General features: G+C 38.0%; 1 protein-coding gene across 4 annotated transcripts; it reads left to right on the plus strand.

Moving 5' to 3' along the window:
- The first annotated feature begins 343 nt into the window (after positions 1 to 343).
- Positions 344 to 22,158, plus strand: LOC122833974 (ras-related protein Rap-1A-like). Of its 4 annotated transcripts, none has more exons than XM_044121992.1 (8): positions 344 to 488; positions 9,231 to 9,319; positions 9,958 to 10,026; positions 10,248 to 10,304; positions 11,087 to 11,227; positions 14,712 to 14,855; positions 16,141 to 16,265; positions 21,245 to 22,158. In XM_044121992.1, exons 2-7 carry the CDS (start codon positions 9,263 to 9,265, stop codon positions 16,228 to 16,230), a joined length of 558 nt encoding a protein of 185 aa, XP_043977927.1. In that variant the 5' UTR covers positions 344 to 488; positions 9,231 to 9,262; the 3' UTR covers positions 16,231 to 16,265; positions 21,245 to 22,158. The 4 variants fall into 4 exon arrangements, with proteins under 4 accessions (XP_043977927.1, XP_043977930.1, XP_043977929.1 ...); XM_044121995.1 differs by having other exon boundaries at positions 475 to 703; XM_044121994.1 differs by lacking the exon at positions 344 to 488 and adding an exon at positions 2,453 to 2,489.
- Positions 22,159 to 22,569: the final 411 nt, after the last annotated feature.

The following is a 22,569-nucleotide window of genomic DNA, read 5'->3' on the forward strand; positions in this document are numbered from 1 at the left end:
CATTAAATTGAGTTTCTAGAGATTAGCTACAAAAACATGCAGGTTTGTCTTCCACAACTCTCTGCTTTATACCCCTTAGCATGACACTGCCACCCATGTGTTTGACAGTTGCAGTTCCATGTTTTTTCATGCTTACTAGAGTTGTTCACAAGTAATATTCAGACCACACAACACATACTTGACTTTTTTTATTAGGTAGGTAATAATAATAAAATAAAGTAACTAATCCTGATTTCTAAACAGGGCTGATCTGTCCACGCTAAAAAGAAGCAAAAGAGAGGTCATGTACATTTATTGTTTTCACATGTTGCTAAAAATGACTGAGTTATTGTGTGTATTCGTGTCGGCCCATGTGTCATGCCCTTTTAAGAAAAACGAGAAACGGTCCGGGTGACGTCCGCTGCCTGAGCTCTCAGACGCCGCCGCCGCTGGAGGAGAACTCACGAACTGACACTTGCGGAGCGGCGAGAGACAGCGAGCCAGAGACGGTGAGTTGCGCTGCCAAACTTTACTACGTGGTCAAATAAGCGGTCAAATAAGTCGCGACGGAGAGCGCGGCGAAGACGCTTGCAGGAGCAGACACGATAAAGCGAAGTGCGCTGCGCGTGTTTCATTTTGTCGGGGGCTAAGAGAGAAGAATTGTCTTCAAGTAAAAACCGGAGTGAGCACTCCCCATTTTAGTCAAGGCCAAGCGGAAGGGCAGGTAACGTTAGCTATCGGTTTATGTCATTTTCCGGGGAAATGTAGAGCATTTCGGTTTGATTAACAACCTCCTATGTTTGGTTGACATTTGAATTATCAAACGAGCTCAGGCGCCGGACATTGCTGACAGGCTTGGCTGTGTTTTGGTAACACTCAGAGGAAAGGAATGTGTCGGCTGGTTAGCTCGGCTGCTAACGAGCCGCAGCTAACGGTGTGAGCAGCAGTCTGTTAAGCTGGCTAGTTAGCGGCATTTCGCTAACAAGCTTCATAACGGGACTTAGGCTGATTGCTTGCCTCAATCTAGATTGTCCGTAAACAGATGTTGTCCTTAATTACCTGGATTGAAGATTTTTAGTGTTGGGTAGGATTTAGCTGTAAGCAGGCTTATGAGTTAAACATAATTTGATTAATTTTATGGTTAAATAAATCAACCGATTGGTGTTTTTCGGCGGCCAATGTCGCCGAGCTTGAGGGATTTACAAAGCATATTTGTTTGGTGTCGGCCAATATCTAATTGACTAGCATCACTGGGATAAAGGCAGAAAAAATACCTTCACAATGATACCTTCATCACGTAGATTTAATAAAATATAATGAACTTATAAAGCAAATATTCTAATTTGGACACTCAAAATTAAATGATAGAAATCTATTTTTTCTTTGATGTAGAAAAGCAAACTTAAGCAGCTTTTCAGATTAATCTAATCTGTAAGTGGTGAAATTATTATTTAATTGAATTTCATAAGGGAGATCTGATCTGCAGAATCAGCAAATTGGATGCTGTGGACAGACAAAATAATAAGACTTTTACACGTTTTCCTTTATAAGTAACATTTTCTGTCTCATTTCTTAGTGTGAAAGGTTATTACAGAAAGAAATATGGTCTTACTGTTTCACAGGTTTCTTTAAAGATTTGCTTAATATTAGGGTTAGCTTCCTTCTTGGTAGACCAAAGCCCTCCAATAGGCAAAACAACAGTTAGCTGTCCACAGATGTGCCTGGCTTTTAATTTCTTCACTGTTCTCAAGTGAGGTGGTGACTAATTATTGTTTTATAAAGAGACACAAATCTTCCTAGTAATAATAACCTAATAGAAAGGAACCAGATGGGATCTGCAGTCTCTTTTTCAAGACGAACCTGGCATGAGAGCAGCACCGTCAGTTGGGTCTAGTGATCAGTTGGTCCACCTCTACTAATCATGTGTTGTTGTTGTGTTGGCTCCCGCTCTGTGGTGTTGTCAGAGCCACAGATTGCAGGGATTTAACATGACCTGGAGTGATAAGCATATGCCGCAGCCGTAAGCAAATTAGGTAGAGTTACAGTGAGATAACTCAAGCTTCAGCGGCTTTCTCTTTCCCCATGGTTTGTGTCTGTCTGTTGCTAGGTGTCTTAGCAGCGGCGACAGTAATGTGAAACAGGGAAAGTATGCACATTTCTGTGAAATTGTAAGCACACAGGCATGTCAGCTGTATCACATATTAGCCTCTAAAGCAGATCTCTCTGGGAAGCGGCCTGTTGGTAGGCGTTGAAACAAGATGCAAGATGACTTCTGTGTAAAACTTTAGTGAGAGAGAGTGTAAACTTTCTGATTTAAAATATTAGTTTTCCTACATTCTGTAACTCATATCTTTTACACTAAAGTATATATCATCTATCTCCCTTCTTGTACCTGCTGTCGTGGTCTTGCACAGGAACAGTGACTGAGAGTTATTTTAGCTGATGGCTACTCCTTTTCCATCCTTTCAGCATGAAACTTCTTGTGCTTTGGAAAGAGGATGTGGTTACAGGTCAGTGCCCCAGACACTCAGATGCATTCAGTTGACAGTTACACAGGCCTTTGTCATTATCAAGCCCCAACAAAGTTCTCTGGTGACTATGTGCTGTTTTGCTGTGAGTCATTTTTACATAGTGGATATGAAGGAGAAACAAAGCTGCTTTATCATAATATTTTAAATGCATGTGCAGAATGAGTAACTTAGTCCTTCAGTTTTAGGGGGAGATCAGAAACACATTATTAGTCAGACGCTTGTGTTTTCTTAATTTGGTTGTTTTGCGTACAAAAATAATTTACCTGAATTTGCCGCTGTTTTGAAAGCACAGCATTTCTTCTTTCAGAGCTGCTTTACCTCTGGTGTTAATGGTGTATTTTATAGGCTTGTAAATTCTCTCCTTCCTGGGGATTTTTATAAGAAAGAACAATGCAAGTAATTAGAGTAAATTAGACACGGAGTTGAGTTAATTTGCTTTAATTCCATTTAAAAGGCTCAGTTAGTTATGGTCTAACTAGTATAATCTATAGCCCTACATGCAATACAGCTGAATAGTATTAGAAAATATTTCTGTGGTAATTATATTGGTAAATATTGCAACGATATGAGGTAATATATTCCTATTTTCACCCTTCCTCTCTTTCTCCTTTGCTTCCATCACTCTGCGACCTTTAGCATTTTGGGAAATGTCGTTTGTGTCCGGTGTCTGCATCTGTTGCTGTGGGACTTCATCCAACTGACTAAATATTACTTTGTCAGGCAAAATGCAAGTTCACAACACTTGAATATTGGCCAAAAGGTTTCTTCATTCCACTGTCTTTTGTTATATAAATATTGCATACATAAACATCGCACTAATGATATTTCCTCAATCTGTATCGTGCAGCTCTATATTGTTAAAAAAGGATAGTGGGTTTTACTTTAAGCACTTGTAGAGATGCAGAGATTTCAGGCTTTTTCTGACTGTTATTTTGACCAATTCCTGTATTTCGTCTAAGTATTATAGCACAAAAAAACTGAGAAGAATGTGTTGTCTGATCACTGATCAGAGTAGATCCATGGAAAAAAAACAACTAACATTTTAAAGTGATGTTTAAAACAACACTACATTTTTGTATTGCTGAAAATGAATATGTTGGTATTCTGTCAGCTTAATCATAATTCAGTAATTGATAGTTTTTGTTCTGTTAAATCCAGTTAATTTAGTGTTTTTAGCTGTGTGTGAACCATCGATGTGAACTGTGGTGTTTGTGGTAGTGGTGACAAGTAACTACGCTCTTCTCCAAATCTGCAGCTACTAAGTCAACCCCGAAAATATTTTTTTTCTCATCGGCTATGCCCCTTGTTGTGGCATGTGGGCTACCAGGTTAGCATTTTCACACAGGAGTTGTCTGCAGCGGATGCCTACATTTCCACCCTCAGCTCTGTGGATGAGATGCAGAAGAGAGCTGCCACTCATCCCATCCTGCTGAGTCAGTCGCACTGACAGCTTCCTTACGGTCTGATGGGCCTCAGCGCACCCGGAAATAGCTGCTCCTGAATGTTAAGAGTTAAGTCGCAGAGTCTCCTCCTGAATGTTGTCGAGACTCTTGCTACCAGCGCCACCTAATCCAGTTTCAAACCCTAGATGGACACATACCGTTAGCTCCAGCTGGGTGAGTTTATGCAGTGGCGTCTCGGTGGAGAGCGTTTTCTATGACACGCGGCTTTCCCTCGCTCCTTATTTGCTGGGGTTACTACTAGAGCGGAGGAACAGCTATACTGTGTTTGTTTTGTTGGAGATGACAGTGTGTCATTGAGGTTACTGAAGAGAGAGATTTGGTTTGAAAGACTGTAGTCCTTAAATGGCTCCGTGTGTGTTTGTGTGTGGTGAGACGGTCTCAGCAGGCAGATGAAAGAGTTGAGCGTTTTGTGTGACGGTTTTTCTGGTATGAATGTTTTTATGCAGATGAAGCTTCAGAAGAAGAGCTCTCCAATGGCTTTGTTTCTCTGTGTTGAAAGACGGCTTTAACTTAGGTGGGCTCTAGAGAAAAGCTAGATGAATGTAAAGTTGAGTTAATTAAGGTATTGCATCATAGTTCAAGGTCAGCTACTTGAACGTAATTCCTACTTCATGATCTTTTCCTCTCAGATTAATTTCAGTTCCTAAATTGCATAATCATATTCATATCAACAGTCGAGATGTATCCTTGGTTTCTCTCTAAACTATCTTAACACAAAGACACAGAGACAATAGTAACAAGAGGAAGAAGTGGCTTTTGAATCTGAGACCTGGGTGACAATTTTTCATTATTTTTATTTGGTTGTATTTTTTACTGGAGTAAGCATAAAATGATGTATAAAGAATGGTCACATCAATATCAGTTCTTCTTTCAGAAATATTGACTTAACATTTAACAGGGAGCTCTTTATAATCCAGAGAAAAGAGCAACTGCAGACTGTAAGATTTAAGTTCATAGAGAGATTTTTCTGTTTGACCTGAGGTTATTCTCTGTTATCTAAACCAAATATTGAGTGACACTTTTACATTGGGAATCATTTCAGTTTGAGTCAAAATCAAAAGTAATCCCAAGACTGAAATAAAATGGAATAGACAGGAGTCAAATTATGTCTCTATATTAGAAGAATATGCATTAATCAGGAATTGGTCAGTTTTCAGTTTTTGTGAAGCTCTAACTTACCAATATATTTTTGTATCCCATTTTGTTTATCTTTTAATATAATTAACAGTATTCAAAATATGTATTTTTAGCCTCGCTGCAATCAGGTTGTCAAATATTTATATTGGGAGTGGACGAAGTACCAATTAGGCTATTTATAACCTTTTTATGGTCAATACTGATTTGAGGTTTCACCTGAGGTCTGATTTTTGGCTTATTTTTGATCAGAAATAGAAAAAAAAGAGTTTTTTCATCATCACTCACTTACCTAAACATTTGTGTGATTTCACTGAATTTAAGTAATTTCATCAAAGGTTATGTATGCTCTTGGATAATGTATTTATAGACCAAAAATGAAAAATAACTCCTTACTTTGATTCATTTATTGAACATGAAATTAACATTTTATCTGCATTTGACCTCATCAGGCAAAATATGATGATTGTGATCTCTGGCATGATGATTGGTGCATCTGTTGGTTCTACGTGTGTTGCATCCTGTGTATGATAGAGCAGATGTTAAAAAAAGGGGTTTTACGAATAAACTCCCCTTTCCATCCACACAAATGATCTCAGTAGTAATATCTTATTTCGAACTGAATGGGTTTGCCTTCTGTGCCAGATTAAGATGCAACCTTTTAAGGATAATTGATTTTAAACAGTTTTTTTGCATTCTTCATTCAAAATTAGCATAGTTAGCTTTGCTAATTGTAAACAGTAGTCTCCTTGTGTCGTCCCAAAAGAATGTAGATGCCTACCTCAACTCTGAGATTCCTAAAGCCTGCAAGCATTTCCAGATCTTGCATGCTGGATAGCAGAGAGGGGTTAAAAGCTCCAAAGAATAAAGCGGAACAGCTTTGCTATAATTTAAGACATCCTGTTATCTACTTCAGTCGGCCCTTGGGGAATTTTTTTTCACCAAATCAACCAAATGATTTGCTGAGGCTGCTTTTCATATCCAGAAACGAAGACAGTGTAGCGAAATGACCTCTACCTGTTAAAGTCTCACTCTATTGTAGCAGCCTGAATTAGTAGAAAATACAGTCTCCTTTTAAATAGATTCCCACATCTCAAAAATATGTGACAAGCACTACATATGACTGATCGCTCAGGCCAAATAGTTATTTCCATTTAAGCACATTCACAGTTTTCAAACCAAGTCCATTCAAGCATTAGACTTCACTATAGTTTCAATGTCAAGAATATTTAAACAAAATAACATGTGGAGTTCAGATGGACTCTTATGGGGAGCAGGCATCTTCCGTGACATCCTCTGATGTTGTCGCATTATAATCCGTCACCAAGGAGACCCCTGACATCATCTGTCTTAACAAGGGTCAGTCTGCAGCCTTAAAACAAGAACCGTGACATGCAGATAACTGACAAGTGAATCATAGCCTAAGTCTCAGATTGACATTGCCTTTATGACATTTGTAAATGTGACGCTGTGCACACACTTGACTCTGAGCGGGAGAGTTTACATCAAAGAACAGCAGTGTGTGTCTGCTCCGTTTCTCCATCCAGCTGCTCCACCCTAATCGTTCGAGGAGAATTTCTCTTTATGCGTTGAGGATTAGAGAATATGAATTATTCACAGTTCCAGCTTATCCCACATGGTCACTGCTTGTGATTGAAGATGGAGGTCCTTAGTTGTTTTTGCCGCCCGCTGGGAATTTAGATGGCGTTTGCTGCAGCAAGAACAGTGTAGGAGGGGATGATCTTTGCTCGAGAATGGGTTATGATTAGCTTTTGATGCAAAAAGGTGTTGATTATGAAATGTGGTTGTTTTTGAATCAGGATTTTTAACACAAGCTACTTTCTAATTTTCATAGCAAGTTTTAATGCAGATGACCTGACTGGTCTGCTTAACTGAGGTTTGTCTTTACATGAGATAGGAGTTCTGAGTTTTCAGCTCTGTCATTTTTGTCTGTAACGAGAGAGTTTTTCCTTGGTGTCTTATTGAATATTCCGCTAATACAATGTTTTAAATGGTTGGTTTCTTGTGGATTCTTAAAGTTTGGGAAGATATGGAATTTAACTTCATTGTTTTCAAAGTTCAGGCAACTGAAAGAAGAACTGTTAGAATGGGTAATGCTTTTTTTCTATTATAACCTCAAATGATTTGTTTGAAATGATGGGTACTTTCCATTGGTTTATATTTGGAAGACAACATTGAAGCTTGTCCAACTTATTGACCAGAGATAAATCCACATTCATAAACACAAGCTTGTTTTTGGTCTCAAGGCCCTATTAGATCAGGGTTTTAATCTCAATGATTTGTATAAAAATAGCACGAACACTTCTTTTTTTAGTTGTAAACAAAAAGGTAATAGAAAGAAGTAATAGAGTACAAACTGCAAATTAAATAATCCATTGTACAAATCCATTATGAACAAAGATGGTCTACATTTGTACAATAAAACACTTAAAATGTCTAGTGTTGTGAAAGAGGAATAAACACAAAGTGCAGTCTGAAAATGATAATTTAATAAAGAAAAGGGCAAAAATTTATCCAAACCAGTGACATCATATAACAAATTACATGCTATACCTACTAACTTATTTCTTCTCTGAATTAAATGTTAACAGATTGAGTTCAGTTTCTGCTGCCAAACACATCGTGTTGCTGCCAGACCTGAAGCATCACGAAATCACTTGACTATAACTTTTCTGACAACAGTAAGTTTGTTAAAATACTTCAAGAACCAACACATTGTTCCTTTTGATCTACATACATTCAAGAATAGATGAAGCAAAGTCAGGTTTGTGTCATATTGAGTCCTGCTTAAAGTTAACACAGCGGTTAAAAAAAAAATACACAACTATAGTCAAACATGAATGTAGTGTGATTGATGGGGATTCCCTGCTGGTTCAGGATCTGGGCGACTTGCCTTAATAGTTCAAGCCATTCATTCACTTCCTTACAGAAGAATGAGAATGTGAGAACTGATTCATGTCAGTGAGTCCAACTCTTAATAGCTCAAAAAACCAAGAATATAGGTTACGGATTGACCTATGGTAGTCAAAGGTTAGACTAAAATCTGACCATGAAACAGACCTTTCTTGCTGGTAAACCCTGCTCTTTGGCCAAATTAAAACAATTTCTCTAATAGTGCTCCAAAACTCTTCCACAGCATTGTGAAGGCTAATTGTCAGTTATTTCAAAGACTGCTTAGGATAGATGTTTCAATGTACAATAAAACAAGTAAAAACAGTTTTGAGAACTGTATTTTCTAGTCTTACTCATGTTTGTCTGATTTATTAAAAACTGTCTTACTTGAACTGCGACAAAAAAGCAATAAGAAAAAATTCTTAAAGGACCAAATACTTTTCATAGTGTTGGCCCAACACTTTTAGATTTTTTTTAATAATTCAAAAGTTTAGAATTTTGTAAAAGATTAAGTGTTGGAAAATAACTACTACTATTCTTTTCTTTTAATCTATAGCCACAGCAGAGATGAGGAATCAGAAATCCCGACTTTGCCCATTTACTGAACCACGGCTCAGCCTCTCCGTGTCTCTGTAACCAGACTTGTGCTGACCTAGTTGGCTGATTCTCACTCTGCTGTGAGCCAGTGACATCAAGCCAGTCCGTCCCTTAAAGGGGTATTTTGGTGATTTCACAATTTCCTCCAATCTTAGATTCCACTTCCCTCAGCTGGTTTCTTTCAACGCACACCGGAGACAGACGCCATATTATCCTGTCAGCCCAGAAATGTGTAGACGACTAACATTTCTGACAGCAGGGTGTATTTCAGTATGTGAGCGCCAGATGATTGTGTCATTTGGAGGAATATCTGCCTGATCTCTGTGTGTCATCTCCTCCAAGGACCCCAACCCCCGACCCCCTTTAACTCATATTCAGCACAGCTGGTTTGTGTTAGGGAAGGATCACATAGTCTTCACCTCCTCCACCCGATGCAGCTCCACTTTTGGGTGTTCCCTCCATTGTTTTGTTTCTTTTTGTCCATAACTTCCAGGAATGACTAGAATCTCTGCTCTCGGGAATAGAAAAACTCACAGAACAGATATTTTATGTTGTGTGTGTATAAACCTTCTTCCTTTGTTTTTTGTGTCCCATTCTTGCCTCTCAACTGCAGACTGTTGGGCTCACCAGTGAAGCAATCCCGCCATGCGTGAATACAAGCTAGTGGTTTTAGGCTCTGGAGGTGTGGGCAAGTCCGCTTTGGTAAGTGTGTCCTCCTGGTCTCCTTCCTGTCTACCCAGCCTCTAACTCCACTGCAGGGTGCTTCCATAAAGACTTGCTAATAAAACAGCAAGCTATTTTGACTGACTTTTAAAAGAGTGTGGTGGAGATCCTGTATGGCTAGAAGGAAAATTACATTTTGCTTTTCTGTCTTGTTTTCTGACTTTATTTGCATACGTTTAAGTGCCTTGTTGGCTGACATAAAACAGCCAACAGCAGAAATAAAACAGCTAGGCTAATCTTAAACTTTGTTTGGATCTACATAAAGTTAACTGAACACGGTTTCCCTCCATGTTTTTTGAGAACATCCATGTCTGTAAAATGTCGTGTGCCCTGCTTAGCTAGCTTCAACCAGGTGTCAGTAGGGTTAATCCTCTGAACTGCGTGGATTAGGATGCCAACAGGTGAACCTGGTGAACTCCAGGATGTCAACCTTTCTCAAAGGGCCAGGTTTAGTCTTTATATATACATGTTGGTAAAGCTAACACACCTCTAATCTGATTGTTTCTCTGAAAATATCACGACTCAAATAACTCCCACATTCAGGAGCTCCTTCCAGCCTTCATATGGAGTTGTGATAATGTACTGATTTGACTTTGTTTTTGTGTCATCTCTTACAGACAGTTCAGTTTGTACAGGGAATCTTTGTGGAAAAATATGACCCTACAATAGAAGACTCGTACAGAAAGGTGAGTCCCCTGAGGAGCTTAGATTGGGCTGATTGTTTGCATCTGTTCTGCAGGTTCACATCACCATGATGTGATGCCTCCTCTGTTTCTTTGATGGCCTTTAGTGCATGCATGTTTTCAGCCCCCTTTGAGTTGATGAACTGTTTGCATATTTAAACAGTGAATGCACTAAGTGACCCCAAATGAAGCTTACACTGTTGCTATGTTTTCTGTTACCACAGCAAGTGGAGGTAGACGGGCAGCAATGTATGCTTGAAATTCTCGACACAGCCGGCACAGTAAGTTGACTTTCTTCCAATCAACAACCATCTCTGCTTTAAGTACTGAATCTATTTATGGGACATGTCACTGAAAGTTATTAAAAAGATACATTTGTACAGAACTTTAACTTTAAAAGAAGGTTTTACTAGACTGTGGATTTGTAAAAAATGCTAGACCAGATGTCAGATATTTTAATGAACATCTAGAATACAAATGGTTTTTGGACTACTTTAGGCAAACAACCCTAAACTTTTAATAGTTCAGTAAATCTTAATGCTGGTGTGTACAGACACTGGACTGTTCTGAAGATGAACATCTGGCTGAGTGGTTTCTGATTTGTTGCCTGCATTTACTCAACAAGAACCAAGAAATTGTACTCTCTTTTAGATCTCCTCTAGTTTGGGAGTTCTTACATTGTACTCTTAATGCATAGTTTTAACTGAAAAGTTGTTACAAACAAATTCCTTTGACCATTGAAAACTGAGAACTTTAAAATTGCTTAATCTGGCAAACTGTCCATAAACCATAGATTTCATTTATTACAAAACTTTTAAACTAGGCACATCTGTTCAACTAGGAAATGTTATTTACTTTAGTTTCTTTCTGCTTTTAAATATGCATAAAATGGAAGAATTACACTTTGTGTAAAGATCCAGAGCAGGTTGTTAAAATCTGACTTTGGTCTTGTCAAGAAAATATTAACACATCTGAACTGTATTTTGAGCGACTCCTGATAAATTCTGTGTATGGAGCTCATGGCCTTTCTTTCTTTGCTTTTTTTTCCCTTTTCCTCATACAGGAACAGTTCACAGCAATGAGGGACTTGTACATGAAAAACGGCCAAGGCTTCGCTCTGGTATACTCCATCACAGCACAGTCTACCTTCAATGACCTCCAAGACCTGAGAGAACAAATTCTACGAGTAAAGGACACAGAGGATGTGAGTTTATCACAGGCTTGCGCTGATTCTTACATGAACTCTCCCAGTTTCTCTGATATTACATCTCAAGTGTCCCAGGTCCCCAGTGTTGGCTGCACAGACGGTTCTATTTATAGGTAGATGAGTTGGACAGTGTTTAACAAAGAGCAAAAATGCTGATGGTCACTAAAGGGAAAGTCCTGAAAAAGTGTATTTCTGTTTCCCATAGTGATTCTTCCTCCTCATGTTGCCACATAGTGTGTTCATTTGCTGTCAAGCCTGTCCCGTAGCTTGGGTGTGTAACCGAGAGGAGAAAAAAACAAAAACAAAACAAAAACAAAGATATTTTTTATCAATATTTTTCTAATTTTTTTGTTTGCCAGCAGAACATTTCCATCTCTCAGTATCTCTGGCAAATTTCGAGGCGGTTGCAGTGAGTAAGCCCTCCGTCCCCTTTCTGGTGGAGCAGATAATGCGTCAGCAGAATCTAAGATGCCCTTTTTTGGCGATCTCTGGAGAGAACGAATGTTACCATAACCCTCTTTCTTGCTCTCTCCCCATTCTCTCTATCCGTCTCTCCCTTGACTCAACTATAGCCCAAGCTTTGCACCTTTTGTTGCTCCTTTCTCCTCTATATCTTTGCCAGTGTTCTTTGTGTTTTCACATTTAATTTTAATTTTTTACATTCTCCCTTTAGCCTATTACTTGTTATTCTCCCTCCCCCTTTTTCCCTGTGGTCATACTGTGGTTTGCACTCTGGGTGATTGAACTAGAGATGATGTGCAGAGAAAGCCCCATCTCATCAGAATCACACAGGATTGTGAGGCTGTGGTGCTTCATTAGTAGTTTGTGGTTTTGGAAAGAAGGCTAGCCTCAGGCTAACAGATGGATTGCAGGATTGGTGGCTCCTCAACTCACAGAAAATCAGTTCTACTTCTTATTTCTGGTAATATAAAATCCTCCAGTTTCAGACTTATCTAAGTGTTTTGGCCACTCGTATCAAAGGTGCTTTAAGTTTTTACCTATGATAGCTGTGACATCTGTTTATCACCAGTTAGGAATGCATGACCAAAGGAAATGTTCAGCACATTTTCTTGTAATCACCCCCAAAAAGTCAGGATTTTTCTCATTTGGACAAAGCTTCTACGCTGTTGCAGAGTGAAGGCAAAGTATGTGGTTGCTGCAGCAGCTGTTCTTATTTTCAGCTCCGCCACGCACCATTTACTTCAAAGATGGCAAAAATGTACACATACGTTTATTGCCAAGCTCAAATAGGAGCTTTTTGCAAACGTGCCTTGAACAAAGCGAGGTTGCATTCCTCCTCCGTAGCAGAACTAATTCAACAGAAGTGAAAAATGAAGTGAGCGGTCACCAGCGTGATAAAAGCTGGCTTCTTTCTACTTCCTTTGACAGCTGTTATGTAAGAGAGGTCTTATGACTTCTCCAGGTCATCTCCAGCTCTGCTTGTGTGACTTCTAACTCAATGCTTGTGACTCATTGTAGCCCAGTGTTTAGCATGCCGTTCTCTGTTAGACAGGACCTATCTCTAGCATGTTGACAGCATCTGAACAGATTTTCTGTGGCTTTTGTGAATTCTTCAATTAGTCTAATGTGGGCTTCTGTTCTGCTGGTGCTAAACATTTTCTTTCCCCTTTTCTGCAAACCTCCATCCCTTCCACGCAGTTTTGTTTTAACCCCTCTTGGAAGGGCATACCTCTGGTTCTCTCAGGACCTAGAGGGGAAATGTTGCTCAGCAGTCCAGTGTGAGGGCTTGTTTGGATATCAAGCATCAAGCAGCAACCTCTGCACGGTTAATCTAAGCATCTAGGCTTCCTGTCGCCTGCTCAGAATAGTTAGAAAGGAGGAGTATAAATTAATTTCCTAGTTTTACTTTGCCATGTGATGCATCTCGCTGTAAAAATTGGGAAAACGTCTCAACTTTATGTTAAGATGCTAACCTGTTTTTTTATAAATTTCCTCCAAACATGTCTGTGTGCCATTTCTACACCAGAAGAAAATAGTCATGGCAGGATTTCCCAGGCTGATTTTTTTTTTTTTTCTATGTATCAACCAGAAATAGACTTCCTCAGCTGATTTTATTGGCGCCTCATGTGTTGCTGATTGTTTGCAAAGCTGGAGCACAAACAGAAATATCCTGTGAACTGTGTAACAGAAGCTGATGTCTTCTCCTAACCCAAAGGATGAAAGTTTTTCTGCTCACACGGTGGTACCATAGGGGCTTTAATCAAAGTTTAACATAGGAAAAAATCAGACAAAATATTCCTACACTATCCCATAATTCCAGAGAGCAGCTGGAGCATGGAATCCAGCTGAAGTGTTCGAAAACATTCAGGAAGGAAAGCGATGTTATCCCTGCTGGGCGGAGCTGCCTCGGTTTCCTCCGGGCCTGCGTTCTCCCTAGATAGCCAGTCAGGAAACATCAGGCAGGATGAGACGCATCCCGACTCCCGCACTGTTCCCAGTATCTGCCTGTAATGTTTGTTCTTCCTCGCCAACTTTTTTTTTTTTTTTTTAGTTCTTGCAAGCACATTTAAATGTAAAAGGTAAGAAAGTCTGTGCATCTGGGAGATTCCACATTCAGCTGAATTTCTTAGTTAGCATTTTTTCTTAAAGAAACAAAACTAAAAGCAATTATGGTAGTAGCCTAAAAAAGTTTGGGAACTTTATGAAGTTGCTGGGTTTTTGCTTTCACTAATGGCTTATTATAAGAAAAGTTGTGAAAATGTAAAATTTGTACTTTTTTATAAATATATTTGTTAACGTCCATATTAGAGGCTTCAAAAGTTCCCAAAACTTTCCATAATACAATTTGTACAGTTTATTTTAATGAGAGCAGGAAACATGCCAAAAACAGCAGTTGTCTTCATCTTTATGCATTGCTCCCCTCTCCCACCCTTTGCTAAGCTGGCTTCTCATACAGACACTAATTTGTGTGGTTTTATTCAGCAGTGATAACCCCCCCATTAATTTCAAATAATAATGACTTTCTGCTGCTTTTGCTCTTTTTCAGTTGTGACAAAAGGCTTTAGATTGCTTCCCACTGAATTAGAACTAACGCTAGTAAAGTGTTACAGATATATTTGTGGTCGGCCTTCATATCGACCTTATCAAGTTGTGTTCTAATGTGCTTCGAGTCTTGTAAAGTTTTCCGTTTTCAATCCTGTATTGAACCTCTTCTTCCCCCAAGATGCATTTATAAATAAAGCTGTGATGTAAGTGAATTTATATTATTCATGATGAAGTGCAGTTGTCCTTGCAGAACAAGAACCTTGGGTCTTATTTTCAGATCAAAAGGTTGTCATTAAAAATGTATAAATATTGCCAATAAATCTCAAACCGGGCTATTGAAGGACGGACTTGAACAGGAGAAATGGAGAAAAACAAGCAGCTCTCCAGACAGAATGAGATGTTAAGGATAAAGTAACGTAAAATCTCTAATGCTATTGATAACACAATTTAATGGGCATCGTCGTCTCTCTCCTAGGTGCCGATGATTCTTGTAGGGAACAAGTGCGACTTGGAAGACGAACGCGTTGTGGGGAAGGAGCAGGGCCAGAACCTGGCCAGACAGTGGAACAACTGTGCCTTTTTAGAGTCCTCTGCTAAGTCAAAGATCAACGTCCTTGATGTGAGTACACAAAAACAAAAAACGGAGCACTGCAAACATTTCATAGTGGCACACATTTTCCACAATGTCGTAGTTATTTCTTAGGATTTGCAAAAAATATTGTCAATGCTTGCAGATTTTATTGCTGTAGCTGTTTTCTAGAAATAAACCAATTATGTTTGACTTCAGACCAAGTCCTATGTTTAGTCATCATACATGTACTCAAACATTTGTGATGTTAATTAATCTTGGCTAAAAAACTCTTTGCTTGTATTTTATATTTTTGTTATGAAAAACTATTACATGTGTACCTCAATAAATCAGAATATCAACAATTGACCTTTTTATTTTAGTTAGGTTACTTTATTTATACCAAAATCTGTTAGTGATTTAATTAAAAAAAGTGACATTCATTATATTATAGCTTGTATACTTCAAACGATTAGAAAGCAAGGTCATGTCATGGCCCATGTCGACAGACTGCTGACTTGCCAGTTGTTAAGCGGACAGTTATTGGCTCTCCCCACAAGGAGGGCAAGCTACAAAAGGTCATTAATAAAGCAGCTGGCAGTTGGATTAAAAACACTGGTAGAAAGTTGAGTGAAAGGAAAAGTGTACTACAAAAAAAGTGGTGACAACCTTACATGGTTTGAAACTGATTACGAAGCATGGACTTTATAGTGATGCACCTGGAAGGATTGTCTGTGATGGATTTAAGGATAATATCAGTTATTCTAAATATTCAAACACAGATCAAGATCTTGCAATCAAATCTTTCTTTGCTTGTCTCATTTTACAGTAAACGGTCATCTAAAGAAAGCGTACCTTGACTTCAGCAGTTAGAGAGCTGTTTGCGAAGGAATCAGTTAGCCCAGCTGCTGTGTGGGCTGACGGATAGTGGTGGACTTTCTGTTCTGTTCAGACAACAGTGTTGCAGCATTAGCACAACAATTCCTTTATTGCTGTAGTTGTGTTGAGATCTGTAGAATATGCACATTCTATAGGTTTTTCTGCTTCAGGAGCAGGAGGTGATCTCTCCAACATCAGATCACCTCTTAAATCACTATAGAATAATCAGAAAGATGCTGAAGATTTTATTTTTATTGTCATAAGCACCCATGATTTTAAAATCTGACTCAATGTTTCTGATCTTAACAAAGCTTACATGATTCTCATTTTATGTTTTAATAATGAAGCTTCATGTCATGCCTTAAACGTACAGCAGTTTCCCAGGGCTGCTCTGACTAATGGAGATGTTTACCGCTGGAATGAAGCTTATTTTTATTTGTTTTTTTGTCTCTTTCAGATCTTCTATGACCTGGTCAGACAGATAAATAGGAAAACACCAGTGGAAAAGAAGAAGGCAAAAAAGAAATCCAACTGTGTCCTGCTTTAAAGCCCCCCATGGCCCCTGCAGCAGCTCTGAGCCAGGTGAGTGTGTGTGCGTGCGTGGGTGTGTGTGGGTGCGTGCGCGCGTGTGTGTGTGTTTGTATACATAATCAGAAGATGCCTTTTTTTTTTTCCTTTTACTTAAAATCTTAACGATGTTGTGATTCATAGTCAAATATGTGACTATGACCATGGTTCAGATCATCCTCTACTATCAAATGATTGCTGATAGCATTAGTTTTAGTTAATTTTTCATCATTGGGTTTTTGTGCTGCAACTAACTCAATTTAAATTTATTTGAATTGCACAAATGAGTTGTGTAAATGGCAACTGCTCCTTCTCAACGTTTGGTCACAAATTTAATAGAGATCATAGAGTGATCGCCTCCTGTTGGTAGCAGAGAGTACAACAAGGGCTTAATGTGGCAAATGTATGTGCTTTTCTAAAAAACAAAATCAACAGATGCAAATGAACAGATGAGTTGTCAACAGCACCTGTTCTTTGACTCCTTGGTGATTTGTTTATTTTTTAAACAGCCTTCTTATAGTCATGAACTTGTTTTATGATAAATTGTGGGTTAATAATAGTTGTCCTTCAAACAGAACAGTTTTTTTCTGACAAGAAAACGGCTAATCCTCAGTGATTAATTCTCTGACACATTTGCCTTTAAATGTCTGCATTTCTCACGCTGCAGTTTCTCAGTACCAGTAAATATTTTCAAACCTTGGGTCATTCCTTTTGAAATGTGTAAAAAATAAAAAAGCTTTCATTAACATTTTCTTTTCTGTTGAAACATTCAGAGTAAGTTTGCTTATTTTAAAATGCAAACCTCAGCAGACTGCAGCAGCTGGTCATGTTAAAGGAAATCCTGATCAGTCATCATGTAATTTTCCAGAAAATATGAACCAGATTGACTGGCAGATTTTCTTTTTTCTGTCTGGCCGGATGTGGGTAAATGTGGAAGTAAGAAATCAAGCAGTGTGAATTAATCAGTCCGCTTACTTTCGTTTATCACTTTTGTTGTTTATATAATGAAACTTTCTTTCCACATACAAAAAACAGAAGTTGTTTTACATATTTTAAGGCTTCTACATCTGTAAGTGATCTAAAACAGGTTTATTGAAGTATACTAGCATAAAAAGGATTTTCTTCTGTATCTGATAACTTGAAAATAAAGGTCTTCAATCAGTAAATGCTCAATCTTTGCATTACTAATAATGCAAATATCTGCTTGTTTTGCCTTTTAAAATGACCTCAATTAGAATCAACACACCATAAAGTCTAACCTATTCATTATGTCTTGTCTATTTTGAGCATGATTTAAATGCTTGCTTTGTAATTTTTCAGAAATGGTTTAGATTTTTTTAGTTCTAGGTTGTGTGGGAAAACATAAAAAAAAGTTTCCCATGTTTAATTTTAAATTTAACCAAGAAGATTTCAATAAAACTCATTAGTTGCTATTTTGGAAGTCGCAGTAGGAATGTTTCTACTGTAGAAAGTTTTCTTCAGCCAGTGCTGTTAGCTTTAATCTTTTGAAGGAATCTTGTGTAGTTTGATGTGGACTAGCCTCATTTGGATGTAACAGAGTTGGGGCCTAAGTGGTTGCAAATACTGGTGGCAGTGAAACATGATGGGCTCAACATTCTTAGAACAAATTAGGTTGAATGTTGTTTCATTTAAATCTTTGTTCATGGCCTAAACATTTCTTTTTAACTTGCAGTCTTTAGCCAATAGCATAACGGTGTCAGATTTAAGGAACTCAAATGGAGGCGTTAACATGAACAAACTTAATTTGTGAAGTTGAAAGTAACAATATTTTTGTTTTGATGCTTCTTAACTTATGTTTGTAGTTTATACTGAAGCCCTTTGAGACTTCTGCTCACTTGGCACCAAAGTGTTCACTTTAATGAGAGTAACAAGTTCAGGGAGTAAAAACTATTAAACTGCGTCTTAACTTGTCACAGATGTTTGTTGGAAGAAAAATGCTTTTGTATCTGGCTAAAATTGGCACAGGAACAATTTTGGCTTGAACTCATCTTATTAAAATGCCAGAGAAAGTCCTGGAGTGTCTAGAGTTTTCTCTGTTTTTAAGCTAAACTTATCTGTGCTGCCCATCCCAAACCCCATCTCCTTTATCTGTTATGGTGGACTACCAGTTAGCCCCACACAACTTACTGACCAGCAAAATTCGGTTTTGTGACAGGCTTGGAGGTATCCACAATTTAGAAAGCCAAGCTGTTTTAGCATTGGCTTAGCTAACCAATCTCATAGTTAGCTAATTAACCAGAAAATCTGCAAAAATGTATGCTTTGTGTGACAGTTATGTCTCTTGTAGTATTAATCCCATATTTTCATTTTGTCTTTCACTCCTCTGTACATCTGCTTAATTTTTTTAAATGTGTTCTCTAGCTCTGCATTTTTATTTCACTACTTGTGACTAATGTAGAATTTAATATTTCATTTTTTTATGTACTTTTTAAGGAACATTTTGAGCTGAAAGTGATGTTTTGTGAATTGGTCTTTCTAGTGCAGGAAAAAACATGGCTCATCACAGATACTGCAATTTCAAATGCATAGCAGGATAATACTTTAACATTATGAAATTCCAGCTGCAAATCTATCATAACGATACCAGACAGATATACAGTATCATTAGAGTAGAAGAAAACAACAAATCTGGTTTTAACAGAGCAGAAATATCCAGTTCCAACTTTCTCCTTATGTACTATATTTATAGAGTGACATGTTTTTTTGGAATTATTTACTAACATGATGCTAAATGTTTATTCAACAAAATATTTAGCCAAAAATCATAACTCGCTAATTCTAAAATGCATCAGAAGATCTCTGTGAATCACACAATAAACCACTGTAACTTGTTGCATTGTATCTGTGAATAAAGCTGTGGTGTAGATAAAATTTGGGAAGTAAGAATTAAAAATACTGGCAAAGAATTTGATTTTGATTACCGGTATTTTGAAAACATTCAAATATAAGCTGTGAAAAAGTGTTTAGTTTCAGTGTCATGGCTTTTTATTAGATATTACAATTTTTGTTTTGTGCTTCCAAGAACACAGGACATTTTTCACTGTTCTGCATGTGAACCCCCTTAGAGAGTTTTATAATCTGTTTACACAGTTAGCTCAGTGTTGTCAGAGGAAAACCTCAATGTTGGCAGACCAACAAACCTCCGCTGAGTGTTTTTACATCTGCTTTCTCCAGCTACCGTAGCTTTCAGAATGTGGGAGTAAATCTCTAGCATCTCTGATAAAACTAAATGGTTTTTTTTAAACGAACAGCTATCATTGTAGTCACCCCAGACATCGGGGACACGTTACCACCCACTGAGTTCCTCGTCTGTATCCATCTGTTTTGGTCAGTTGGAAGTCCACAGTGTTTGAGAGTGGGGCCTCAGTTGGTTTCCCCCTCGGGCGATGTCTGCACCCCCATCCGGCGCGGCTCTCATACTGGCCAACCCAGTGAACCAGCACTAATGGGATTTTAGGTTCGCTGTTCCACTCTTCACAATGCAGTGCGATCGATAGAGAGGTTACAGTGGCAGCCGCAGAGAAAAAGCAGAGTTAATGAAACTTTTCACTTTTGTGGCCCTGCTGACATTATTTGCTCTGAACTGCGAGTCACATTCACTGAGAAACTCCGTGGTAAATTGATTTACTTCTTTCAGTGGTGCTAGTTGGACTTTTGCTTTGCTAAAACGGCATATCTTACAAATCTGAACATACCTTTAATCTTTTTGAGAGGAAACGATTGGAGGCCTTTATCTTTAGGCTAATCTTAATATCTAAGAGTTATTTGCTATTTTTTTTAACACTGTGGTGCCTGTTTTGTGATATTGAAATAAAAAAGCTTAAAAAGCTTGCGTTAAAGCTTGCATTTACTATCTAGTTTGTTTTACTTTTTTTTCCCCACACTGAGATAATTTAAATAAACTACCCCACCAGAGACACACTCCAAAGGATGTAGATAATTTTGATATTTTGTAAGAAAATGAATGTTAGAACAGCAATATCTCCCGATAAAAGTTCTAGTCCAGCATCTAAAGCAGCCCTTTATGAATATCAACTGGTATCACCTTTAGTTTTAAGCCACAGCAGCTGATCAAAAGTTTAAAAACAGAATAAAAACTGTTTCCACTTGCTTCCTATTGCATTATAAAGTAGAGCATCTGCAGTTTGTCATCTGAAAAAATGCACCGCTTCTGGTCATAAATAACCAACTAGAGCGTGGAGTCTTAGTGCCGTCAATCAACTTTGTGTATGTGCTGCTAAATATGCTAATGGCAGAGAAACAACTTATTGTTGCAGAAAAACTCCTTATTTGTCGTTCTTGGTGGCTATGCTAGCTAGCCTGAACATTTATAACAGGCTCTGGTGTGGAACTAGCTGTAGCATAGCAGAGAGAAAGTGGAGGGTGTGAGCAGCGTGTACACAAGTGTGACTAACTGTGCTAAGACCCTCCTCCTGCCTCTGATTGATTGTTTGTGACCGAGTGGTATAATTCTGCAGATGGCAGTCGGACCACAGCAAGAAGTCTGAGGTGCTCGATTACGTCTCATATTATATGACATAGTGACAGTTTTAAGAAATATGCAATAAAAAAAATATTTTGTAAAAGTTACATAATGCAGCGTCATCGGAGTTTATGGGTTTTCTTACGTATGCCATTGTTTATTTGATCACCTCTGGCTAGATGGGATGTTGTAGTCAGAAATAAGAAACAAATATTCAGTGACTTCATGTTTGTGACCAAATAACCAATTTCTTTATCGTAGCAACGTTTAGGGTTTAGAAAATATTTTTTCTGAGCAATAGTGCTAAAATTCAGACTTGAAAATTAAAATTGAAGAGATAATTCTCATCTTGTATCAAAATGTACATAATGTCCAACACTCCTCATAAATAGCTGATTATGCATGTAGATGTAATGTCATTTAACAGCCATCAGAGGGCACCAGCAGGTTGGAGTTTTTGTTGTCATTCATGATGGATGCTGTCTTGCAGAAATGCTGTAATGAAGAACTGTTGCCCTGATTGGAACGTGCCAGCATTCCAACAGCCCCACCCCAGACCCCCTCCCTCCATCAGCCATAAACGGTGAATCAGCTGATTGAACTGCTCCTATCAAAGCCAAGGATGACCTACAAGAGAGTAAAGAGAAAGACAGTTAGAGAGGTGGAGAGAAGAAAGAAGACTCTTGTCTCTCGACTGTGAGGACGTCCCTTTGTGTCTCAGTGTGAACCCTGAACGGACAGCCTCCACTTCTGCATCAAACAGAGCCACAAACTGATGATGATGTAAAAATGCAGCAGAACCTCTGAAAGTTAATGGAAAAAAAAAAAAAAAACAAGTGTCCATGAACCCCTTATTTTCATTTCTGAAAATGACAGTTGTTGAGAAGAAAGTCAAAGTTAGTACTTGGATTCAGTATTTTTCATCTTATTTTCAATATCAATATTGTATTTGAAAGACATGGAAGATGATCTCTTTAGTTGTATGATTATAAATATTCTTCAGAAACAAGCATGAAAAAATGCATCAGTTATTACGTGTAGATGTTCAAGTGAAATCAAGTGGAAAAGTGAGAATTCTTTTATAGCCATACACCTATTCTCCATGCCTGTCATGTTGGTGATACTAGATCAAGGTCCATAATATGTATTATTATTTTTTAATATAATTTTTTTTCTTTGTTCGCCCTGTTGTTCATGGACTTCTCTTCTGCAAATATCTCTCTCTGATGTGACTTAATTTTATACTCGGTCACTGGGATTTCATAGCTCCCATAATATATTCTGATGCCATTTTTTTTGCATAATAATGCGCCAGAAAAATGGGTCTTTTATAGAAGAAATATGGGGAAAAATAAGAATTGATTTCTATGTCTCTTGAAGCTGAAATATATTATACTAAACCAACTCTAATGCTTCTGTGTTTTTCTGTCAACAATGTTCAGCTTTTATGGATGATTAAAATACATTTTAGTACATTTTCATTATACTGGTCAATGTATTTTTGTGAATTAAACTTTTATTCCAAGACCATTTGATTTATTTAAGAGAAGTGGGATTAAGTGTGTCTGACGTTGGCCAGAAGAGATTGGTGAAATATGAGGTTTCTTTGTTGGTTTTAGTAAATTAATGTACCGATTGCACACAGGAAACTGAAATTAAGTAATTGGCAGAATAAAAACCTTGTATTTAATTTCTCAAAGTGGCAGCTAGGTGTCAGTATCTCAACATAAATGTGCTTTTATATCGGGGAAGAAACAGACAGATGATTTTAAAAAGCATCTAAAAAAGATTTAAATATAAGAAAAAGGAAGCCTG

This window comes from Gambusia affinis, linkage group LG07 (genome assembly GCF_019740435.1).
Source record: "Gambusia affinis linkage group LG07, SWU_Gaff_1.0, whole genome shotgun sequence".
Lineage (NCBI taxonomy): Eukaryota > Metazoa > Chordata > Actinopteri > Cyprinodontiformes > Poeciliidae > Gambusia > Gambusia affinis.

Excerpts from the sequence above, each read along its gene's own strand:
- LOC122833974 (XM_044121992.1), top strand. The coding sequence starts at position 9,263 with ATGCGTGAATACAAGCTAGTGGTTTTAGGCTCTGGAGGTGTGGGCAAG. Across the intron at positions 9,320-9,957 it reads GTGTGGGCAAGTCCGCTTTG|ACAGTTCAGTTTGTACAGGG; the intron begins GTAAGTGTGTCC and ends CATCTCTTACAG. Across the intron at positions 14,856-16,140 it reads CAAAGATCAACGTCCTTGAT|ATCTTCTATGACCTGGTCAG; the intron begins GTGAGTACACAA and ends TGTCTCTTTCAG.